The sequence below is a fragment of the Siphateles boraxobius genome, unplaced genomic scaffold, assembly GCF_051911475.1.
Source record: "Siphateles boraxobius isolate OS27281-9 unplaced genomic scaffold, OSU_SipBor_1 33, whole genome shotgun sequence".
Classification (NCBI taxonomy): Eukaryota; Metazoa; Chordata; class Actinopteri; order Cypriniformes; family Leuciscidae; genus Siphateles; species Siphateles boraxobius.
Window position 1 is genome coordinate 8998585 of NW_027508953.1, and position 11164 is coordinate 9009748.

Here is an 11164-nt window from a genome sequence, read left to right on the forward strand (position 1 = left end):
CTCTGTAAAAAAATATATGTAGACAGAAAATCTAAAAAACAAACAGGAGAAAATGAATTAAGTGAAAAATTAAGAACGAAAACAAGTGAAGAAATTGTGTTTAAAAATTCTATCCAATTTATTTAAAGTAAATTCAAAGGGCCAATGAAAAACTGGTTAAGCATATCAGACAAAAACTATTTTTATAAAATATTTTTCTGATTTTAATTTCACTATGGAAAGTACAGCAATTTCTGTCACTATGGAAAGCACAGCAATTTCAGCTGCTATTGAAAACTGTACAATAAATAACTACAACAACTGTAATAATGTGTTATAATGTGACTTAAGTCATTTATATGGCTCAGAGTCAAGGCAAATGCTGGTAATCGTACACACACACACACACACTCTCGCTCACTCTCACACAGAGAACATAGTTCCTCTGAATTCAAGAAGCGATACGTTCAAACCAGAAAGTGAAGCATGAGCCATGTTCACTTCAACAAAATATTAAAAAGTGGCACTTATAGAAAAAAATGTACAGGCACACTTTAGAAGAGAAACAGCTCTCATAAAGATGTTTTTAAGGTTTCAAATGAAAATTAAGAAAGTATTTGGACACTTTAATATTATGAAACATCAGTTGAATTTGTATATAGTTCATGTGATGAGCTTCCTGTGGTTACTCTTCTAAGACACTTGTATTCACCTTGGGCCACGTGGTTTGATATTTTTATTATCTTATTTAATGACGTTAATAGATTTGCTGTGAGAATAAAATGCCTAAAAGTTTTGAGGCCTACTGCATGTGTGTGTGTAAACATATGAATATATATGTATATATCAAAATTATAAAAAAGAAAGAAAATGAAGGAATAAAATGTGTATTTTTAAAATGTTCTCTACAAGTGACTCACAGGCTGCATACGGGCACAGTGTTGGAAACCACTGGGTTAATAAAGTAATTTTCAGGGACGACTGAAAGCTCTGGTTGTATGTGAAGAGTGAAACTCACCAGACTTCTCAGAAGTTCTCAAAAAAATCATATCAGCAGGAATTCTCTGATTCTACAAAACAAAACACCAGACATTGTTAAAAAGGCACATAAGGTATCCATGCTATCTTTGCTTCAAAACTGAGCAAGCTGGCCACCTACAGTACACAGCTTATAATCTTTAGAGATATTCATTTATTCACATATATATACTTATACACATACATACATACATACACACACATATATATATATATATATATATATATATATTTACACACACACACTGTATATGTGCGTGTCAGTGAATCCAGTTCTGTAACGTTTTTAGTGTTCTTAGTGTTGTGTTGAATAATTGAACAAGGTCATTTCCCTAGCAAGCAATTAAAGCGAACCACAGACAGTAAGGGGAGAGACAGACACAATGTCCCACTGAAAGAATGACAGGATTTCATGTGACAGATCACATAGCAGAAAGTTTATGCTGATACCTTGAACAACAAAAGAGAGAGGAAGGGATAAAAAAGGACAACAAACCTTTTCCACAATGATTAAATCTCCGACCTGTATGTCTGAGCTCCTTATTTGGACCTTCCCTGAAAAGCAAGATGGACAAATAATTGTAATTAGAAATGAATGATTAAGCCTTAGGCAGTTTACATTTAATCAAAATACTTTTTAAATTTATAAATATAAGGGTTGTAAAAGTTAACATATCAAGATGGGTTAACTATGTTTAATTCAGTAAGCACATTTTCAATTTGATTTTTCTAAAAGAACATTCAGAGCTAACTGGGACTGAACAGAGTTGCTAAGATTTCACACACATGCACACAAAAGCTCCTAGCAGAGTACCCGTTTCCCACTAGATGGAGAAAGACATTCTTTACGGATCATTTATTCATAAATTAAACCCAGACAGGGCGTTTAACAAGTCATTTGCATTCTTTGTATGGTGAAAATAAATTATCATCGAAGCTCAACAAGTTGCATATCACCCATGAGTGAAACACTGTGATTCTCAGAAATGTGGAGGATTGCACCTTTATACATGTAATATCATGTTCATAAAATTATTGAATTGCATATTTTGTATAGTAGTCACTAAACTTCATATTTTCTATGCAATTGGATGTACTTTGAGAAATATACATTAAATTACATTGAAAATGAACTAAATACCATTTAAAAAATGTAAGATTAACAGATTAAATAATAAATAATTTTACAACAATTGCAAAACCTGAGGTAAATGATTTTAGATTTCTAAAACACTGGATGAGGATTTGAATACATCAAGTCATTACCTACAATGTAAAAAAAAAATTGGATATACTCAGTATCAACTTTTCAATATTTCATTATTTTCATAGGCTTCAAAGGCTGCAACTCTTGGAGTTAGTCAATGGCGCTCAAAACATGTGCATATGACACATCATCTATAACATCATCAGGATGTGTCACGTTGTGGTCACCTCTCATTGTGAGTTTACTGTACAGCTGGGAATTCATCTCTTTATCTCTCCTGCAACGGCGAACTTCGTCAACTGCCTCTCTCACCATGGTGACAGCCAACACAAAACCCTGAAAGACAAGGGGGGTGGGGGGGGGGGGGGGGTGAACAAAAGTGATGAATGAATTTACTTTTAGAGTTCAATCTCCACCTTCATATGGTTAGACGTACTCACCAGCGGGGCCCAGTAAGTGTACAAATATCCTATCTTAAGCGATGGAACAAACTGAGAACAAGCCACTACCAGAAAATACAAGTTGAGGAAGAACTTAAACTGCTGGTAAAGAACCTAAAACAAAAGAAAGAGAAAGCACCACAAATAAATCTACAACCAGCAATAAGATAAGCAAGAAGATTTAATAATATGCCCATGACAATATGAATCGAAAAGCATTTAAGTACTTGTAATGACAGTAATACATGTGACATCCTAACACAGCTTTTGGTGGCACACCTGATTGGCTTATACATAATTCAACGTACAAGCTGCAAATACTTTGCCAAGGACACATACACGAGGTGCGTTCCTCTGAATAAGACATCGCCAGCAGTCATAATACAGTAGATCGCTTACACACTCAGTGGAAAAAGATCCGTTAGATTGCTGTTACACCCCCTTCCTTCACAGCTAGTTACACATTAACCTGATTACTGAGCAAATCTGCTGTGCATACAATGGGTAGAGATTTCACTTTAAACAGCCTAGCGAGAGCTAAAGAATAAACGCAAGCACAAAAAAAGTTCTGCACCTTAAAATAAATAATACATATAAAAATAATATTTTAAATTGTTAAAAAAATATATATTACTGACATAAATACACAAAAATAATAAGACAGCATTTTCCAAGTGATAAAAAACTTTGCCATTTTAAAAAAGAAGTTAGCATTCTCAACAAAACACATGCATCAGAGATATATGGCCTTACCCCTGGCACAAAAGTGACAATGTTGTATTTCTGATTCTTGATGGCATTTCTGGGGTACTTCTCTTCACATTTCTCGGGATGTCCCAGCCACACTGTCCGAGCCTTCAGCTCTTTCTTCCTGCGACATGTGCGAACCAGACATTCACAACAGCTGCGTGACAGAGACCACGGGAGGAAAAAGATCATCCAGTGATTAGACAAATTCACTTAAAGGAGACACAGTGCTACAGGCGCAGTTCAGGCCTGGATTCCAGTAAACGGTCTTCATTTAAAAATAACCCTGACCGAATAATTAACAAATATCAAGGCTGGTCATAACTCCTAATTTAAGGGTTGTGCTGAAAACCGGTGATTTTAGTGAATTATCACCCTGTTAATCACTTAAAATGCACTTGAAAACGAACACTGACACTTTTTGCGGAATTCATCACCAGTCAGGCATATCCAGTTGATTCCACTTGAAATACAACTGACGTTAATGCAACATTAATGTAACTGATGTTACAGAGAGTGAAGGCAGCCTAGTTTCACTAGAACTTCAAGCAGATGACAGAGAGAACTTCCACTAAGAGGTAACACTGACACGGTAGCACCAGAAAATAGTATAAGACGAGGCAGAATGCTCTCGAAACCCTCAAAAAGAGCATTTTAATTGTGTATTTATGTCAACAAGCAACTCATTTTACTTCCGTAATATAATATATTTTAATGTACTGAAGAATTAAAAAGAGAAAAAACAAGTTCATTTTGATTTCATGTCGACTGAGAATACTACACATATTGATAATAAAGACAAGAAAATAATCAAGGGGCCTGAAGATGTGTATAGTTTCTTGAACAATGAAAAACTTCATCTAAGGATTCTGTGTGTTCCATGCAGGCCTAGCGATACCTAAAGGGAACAACAAACCTGTAGATGATGTCCTCTGTAACACCCCCGTCAAATAAACCCCTCCCTAGTAAACGAATGCTCTGATTCGCTGTGAAGGTCAGGGAGAGCGCCAAACACTTAGTTGACCTTCATATTCATTTTATATTCTATCCCTGCTGAACGGCGTGACGGTACTCTGCCGGTACTCTGCGCAGTTTACACAGTCATGCCGATTGGTTTGGCTGGCACTGAACTAAATTACATAAACCTTGAAAAAAAATATAATAATATTTGTGTTGGCCCCTTTTGTCTCCTGTCTGTAAGTGCCAGCTCCCTGATTCATAAGAGAGATTATTTGCTCAAATGAATGTAGTTCAAATAATAGGGCCGTTTGAATAAGCAGAGTTATTCTGCTTGAATTATTTGTTCATTTCATAATCCTTTGCCTAAGCACACAGAAAATTACTGGAAAGCATCAAACTGGTCAGCTGTGTGAAATCCCATTTGTTCATTAGGAGAAGAAAAAAAAAATCAATACCAAGCTTACAATTGAGATGCGCTGCTGATAACCTAGTGCATAAGTGGAGAAGAGTCAAGCACACACTTTCATAACCATAAATTACTAATATATCTTTTAATCACACTTGCGCCACATGTCATTGATGCAACACAAAAGGCATTGAGATATTCTGGGAATGCACGTCCAAATAGACATTGAGCCTATTGATATTGTTGGCTGGATTAGCAAATTTTCGGTTGGCGTGTTTGACCTTCTGCCTGATGATGCGCAGAGAGCACCTCAACCAAAAAACACAACCTGTGCTTGTGCATGTATTTCATGCACAGTTACCGGTGCGTTAGAAAGGAGCTGAGCCAACCTGGCACAAGCACTACATACACACACAATAGGCTGCATAACAATGGTGACATTTTATTAATAAAAGGTGAAGGCCAAGATCATTTTAAATGTTTTGAGCAAAACATCTATCTATCTATCTATCTATCTATCTATCTATCTATCTATCTATCTATCTATCTATCTATCTATCTATCTATCTATCTATCTATCTATCTATCTATCTATCTATCTACATATCTATCCATTCATCTACCTACCCATCTATCTGTCTGTCCGTCTGTCTGTCTGTCTATCTATCTATCTATCTATCTATCTATCTATCTATCTATCTAGCTGTCCATACATCCATCAGTCCATCGATCCATCTATCAATCTTTTCATCTACCTACCCATCTATCCACCCGTGCATCAGTCTGTTTATGACTGTCTATGACTGTCAATCAATTACGAACAAATTTAAATCATATTAATAAATATACCAATCAAATTAATCACAAGTAATCAAATTTATCAATATGTTTTCATAAAAGCCACCAAATGAAAAAAATATTCCTTCTCAACAACTATTAGCTTCCACAACAACGCACAGTAACATTCTGTTTTATTATTACAAGCGCGCATTCTAGTTATTTTGTCTGCCACTTTGAAAGCTTCTGCTCTTTTTAAATTTGGATGGATTCTGATTGGCAGTCAATGTTTTTATCATTCATAAGTTTGAAAAAATAATTCTGATATACCAATTCCAACGATATCGTTCCTCTATGCCATTATTTTGATAGCTATGGCGGTGACTTCTCTATTCTCATAGAATTAGAATGATTAATAAAACTTCATAGATGTCCCCCTTGGTGTGAAAGAGGCTTTACATTCAAGAACAATCCATTTGCAGTAGGGTGGCTGCTGTAGTCTGTGTTACCGGTGTTACATGGTGTTCAGTAGCGCACCGATTACATTACTTGGCCACTGTAATGTAATTTTTTCTATAGAAATACAAACCCTTTAGTTCAGTTAGACAATACAATAGATGCCAAAATTATGAACAAAGCGTCTCCTCTTCTCCATATACAGCCCGAGTTGCAGAGTGCAACAGGAGTCAGATTTCAGATTTGCAAAAATAATTTTAGATTTTCGATTAATCGTTTTTTTAAAATGTGGTTGATTCAATTTAGATTTTTTGTATGCATTTCCACAAACATTGAACATAATATCTGATTAACGTTAATCTTATTACTAGTCTTTTCCACTTTTACATCCTCTTATTTACCTTGCACGAGCGTGACAGCGGGGACCCTGTCATTCATTCTGTGCTGAACATGGCGGATGCAGGTTCGCTTTTCAGCATGAAAGACGTTCCATGTTGAAGGAACTGCACAGTCATGAAAGTTTATCATTTGCACACGTTTTAAAACCTTGTCAATTTAAGCATTCAAGCGAAAGAGAACTCGCGCGTGCTGTGTGAGAAGTTTTGTGTGCACACAGCTGCGCGTCTGAGACGGCATGCAAATAATAAAGTTAATTCTCTTTCACGTCTCTTTGCCCTAAAACGGACAAATTCACAAAATGGCCGCCTTTGTGAGTATCCAAGTAAAAGTTGATTATGGCTATGGAGAAAGAACGCATGTGTATGAGCATATTAGATCCATGCATTAGTCTTAAAGTGACAGCAGCCAAATATTCCTGCTGCTGTCTGTGTTTTTAATGTTAATCACACTACAAAAGACAAAAAAAATCAATCAATGCTCTTCACTGAATAACTTTTTTGAAACTTTAATAAGGATAACGCCCCCACTGCCCTTTTGTTTTTTGTATGGAAATAAAAACCCATTTAGTTCAGTCGGAAAATGGATGCTATTATGAACTGAAAGCGTCTGCTCTCCTCCATACAGCACGAGCTGCAGAGTGCAACAGGAGTCAGATTTCACTTATCACGTGACAAGAGTAAGGACAGATGACTGACAGGATGATGGCAGAGGATTTGGTGCACAACAGATCCTGAGCGTCATTGACAACTGACAACGCACGATGTAGTTTTGGTTTATTGCTACTTTTGCCTTTGGCTTGCTTAGTTGGGGACACTTAATATTCAACAATATTATTGATCTGCCTGCATTGACACCATTGTATGAGAACTGAACATCGCTGTTTTCTTCAGAGCGGCTGTATAGATAAATTAACTAAATTAATAACTTTTTTACAACAGAAATCCCTATACACAGAGTACACTTGATTGCGAGTTCAAAAAGTGAAAGGAAAAACCAGAATGCATTAAAAAAAAATCTATTTCATTAACCCCCATATTGATATCGGCTCCCTTATGGCACAAATTATTGACCATATTGAGTATGCGTGATCGCGATTAAAAAACGAAAGAGAAAAGCGGGTGCGCATTCAAAAGCAAACCAGTACAGTGTTGTAGCAAGTTTATATTCTGGTGTGAAAAATTCCTCACCGTGATTTGCAGTCGAGTTTTGTAAATATGAGGGCATTCAAACGGAACAGGTTCTCACATTCCTTCTGTGCTGTTTTTTTAATTTTTGCTCTTTTCAGCATTTTATCCATGAGCCTCACATTTTTGAAACACGCCATCAAATTTAAAAAGTGGTTTACGATGGTGAAGCAAATACTATGTATAACCAGATCATTTGTGAGCCCTCAGATATTGAAAGAAGCAACTTAATGCTTAAATATTAACGTGAGCTGTCATGTAGATTGTTACCTGATGCACAGGACCTTCCATCCTCCGCAGAGGAACCAGCCCAGTCCTCTGTGTCTCTGACTCACTCTGGCTCTGGGCAGAGTCTGATAGTCACTTTCGTCATTTTCGAAAGCTTCCTCGGACATCATCAATGGCATCTCATCAAGGTTTAAGGATTCGTCTTCAATCTGATACCTGAAACATTGTTACAAAAAAGGATGGCATTACACCTCTGACAAGTTAAGCATCATCATTTTTAGCCAAAAATATAAAATATAAAAGTTGTGTAGGATCATTTCTCTTTTATATAAATTCACAAAAAGCTAAATAACCTGCTAAGCTACAAAAACGGTATATAGGTTTTCTATATCAAATTAAGGTGTCACGACTCAAATGTAATAAATAGACTGTTTGTTAAATTGTTACCCAGCAAAAAACATTCCTACTTTCATTATAACCTATCAAATATAAAAAGACATTATGCAATGAAATAAGGACATATTTAAAGGCGCCTACATGAATGAGTGGATAAAAAAAAAAATGCAGAAGTTAAGGGAACTGTTCCTCTCTTACACTGTGTTCCTCATTTATCGAGACGAGTCTCAAACCCAGATCAGCAGAATGCTATTGTGACACTCTGAAACAGCCGTTGTCCCAAGAGGATATCAGCTTCCACCCACACAAAAGCCTGGCCGTTTCTGCACCAGATCCACTTTAGCATTAGCGTCAAAACCTGCAAGCTCCCTTTTCATTTTAGAGTTGTCCGTGGATAGACTTAATTCATGCAATTAGGCCTCTGTGATCACTGTAAACACTGACAGCCTTTTGCAGTTGAACACTGAAATAAGTATAAAAATACATACAAGACTCAGACAATGCTGACTGAACAGACCCTCCTAAGCTAGTGATATCGAGTTGGATAAATTATTAAAGAAGAATTATACACTTACAATGGCGGACATTAACAACCTACAAACTCTAGTCCTAAGGATTTTAAAAGGAACGGTCCATTTTCTTCTAAAAGAATGAACAGGGCAGAAATAGATTTGAGAGATCAGTTAGTGTGAATCGAATTTAATCCTCCGCAAAACACTGAACGCTCACATTGTGTAGTGAAGATTACTGCACTGACTGATAAAAAAAGATATTACCATCATATCAGCTTAACAATCATTAAGTATGTTTGACCTTTTGTTTCCCATATTTAATGTGGTCAATGCATGATCAATGTGTGAATAATGGTCAAAGATTAAATATGTTCATCATATCAAGTGATTGTGTCTCTTGAGGAGCCTTGGATTGAAACCGCTTGATTCATATGATTTACATAACTATTTCTTTCTGAATTGGGAATGTTTGGGGGGAATGGACTTTTAATAGAGCGATCGAAATCTCTCAGGTTCCATTAAAAGATCTTCATTTGTGTTTCGAAGATGAACAAAAGTCTTATGGGTTTGAAACGACATGAGGGTAAATGAGAAAGTCGGACTGGTCGGGATGCTCAAACAGTTGACCAACAAATGGCTTAGTTGAAGCTAACTCTGCATGATAATGTATAATTTCATAATAATTAAAACTCATTTCTTTTGAGTTTGGGGGTGAAATATGGTCCAGACATGTTATAGACAAGTTTCGTGAGTTACAAATACTAGCTCTACAAAGGCTAATCGGTTCCTGCCACAATAGGCAAGTTATTATTGAGGTATGTCAACAAAAGCATATCACTCTGACATGTGTCTATGTGGATTTAAGCTTTTGATGTTCATTAAAAATACATTTTGGTTAAACTGTCTTGACAGTGGTCAAGCAGAAAAGGGTGTAATAAAAAAAGACAACCGACCGTTGTAATCATAAACCGAATCGATACAGTCCAGCGAGGCATATGTAAGAGATTTGTAGCCTGCAGGGCCACCACTGATATTTGTATTCAATTGTATGAAAAAGGAAATCATATCATCATCAAATCTGCTTAAAACCCCATATAGATCAAGAAGGACAGCAGAATAAGCAACGTATCAGCCAAACATAGCTGGTGGTCCAATTAATCTCTCCTAACTCTGGTCAGCTCTTCTGCTCTTCTCTTTCCTCCTCAATAAAACAAAACTATTCGTAAAGTTATTATGTGCAATAGTATTAACCCAAACAATGAAATCAAATTAAGCAATCACTTTGGTTTAGGTCCATAGTCTCAAGCAGCAACGCCACAAGTGGTCCTTAGACTGTCAGTATTTGACAAACAGCTGGATGCCATAAATACAGATCCTGTCCGCTGTTAGGCTGTTTATGTGGTTCAGGAAAACCAGATAGACATTAGTTTCTAAATTAATATCTTTGCCTCACATAAACCATGGGAAAAACTTTTGCAGAGAGATATCTTGACAAGATCGGCATCAGCAGACCATGGCATGTGATGCAAATACCTAAGGCAAGATGCTGTATGAGATATGCTATAGAAGGAACAAAGCCTCATATGATGGTCACCAAAAGCTCATGATATGTTCTATGAATGTAACGTTACCGTGAATTATGTTCTATGTACCAAATGCACAAGAAGCAATACTTGTGATGTACCTAAGGCTCAGAAGATGTTTATAGAACATCTTCTGAGCCTTAGGTACATTCATTAAACATCACAAGTAATGCTTCATGCTTCAAAATATGAGATGCTCCATAAATGTAATGTACTAACAACTAAGTTACAGAATAAGTTAGCTCATAGCGAGAACGCTTCAGATGTTTTATGAAAAGGAACCGGAATTACAAATATCTCACATGATATGTCACATCTTAATCACCACACGAATCTCTCGGGGAGTCGTGTATCCTCTCGAGTCCTATCAGCTGTAATCTGACACTGACAGCTCGCGCTGCTGAATTTACACTGCCGCTAGACTGTTAGCCCATTAGCACTCAACCCCGGAACCGTGGTATAAACAAACCCAATATCAAAACATACATTATTATAACAACTCAACTGACAGTCTTGAGCTAAAAAAGAGGTGTTTAAGATCAATATCCAACCGTCTACATACCTGGTAGGTCTGCCAGCATTATAATACGCAGTTTTTCTCGAATTCGTCCGTATAGGATTCAAAAGGATGCTGTCTGCCATCTTTACTTGGTTACGTATGAATGTCGTCACGTCCGGACCAAAGTGAGAAAATATCTGATGTAATCTGAAAATATGGTTTTGAAGGTATTTTATTTTTATTTAAGTCTATTTTAATATCTAACTTGGTTGAATGAATTGTTTATCTTTGGTTATTTCACACTAAGCATCTTACCATTGTTGTCTTGCTGTTTTTGAAGTTTGACTTCCCAA

The 11164-nt window shown here is 36.4% G+C and overlaps 1 protein-coding gene across 2 annotated transcripts in view; it reads right to left on the minus strand.

Moving 5' to 3' along the window:
* atp9b (ATPase phospholipid transporting 9B) overlaps positions 1 to 10976 on the minus strand; it is a 60329-nt gene extending 49353 nt beyond the window's left edge. Inside the window, exons 1-7 of one of the 2 annotated variants that reach the window (XM_077195395.1) lie at positions 10875 to 10976; positions 7864 to 8037; positions 3418 to 3568; positions 2665 to 2778; positions 2452 to 2560; positions 1514 to 1572; positions 998 to 1049 (exon numbers count right to left, since the gene is read on the minus strand). In XM_077195395.1, the coding sequence (XP_077051510.1) occupies positions 998 to 1049; positions 1514 to 1572; positions 2452 to 2560; positions 2665 to 2778; positions 3418 to 3568; positions 7864 to 8037; positions 10875 to 10954 (739 nt within the window). In that variant the 5' untranslated portion in view covers positions 10955 to 10976. The remainder of the gene's footprint in view (positions 1 to 997; positions 1050 to 1513; positions 1573 to 2451; positions 2561 to 2664; positions 2779 to 3417; positions 3569 to 7863; positions 8038 to 10874) is intronic. The other variant, XM_077195396.1, reaches the window with a different exon arrangement.
* Between the last annotated feature and the right edge of the window lie 188 nt (positions 10977 to 11164).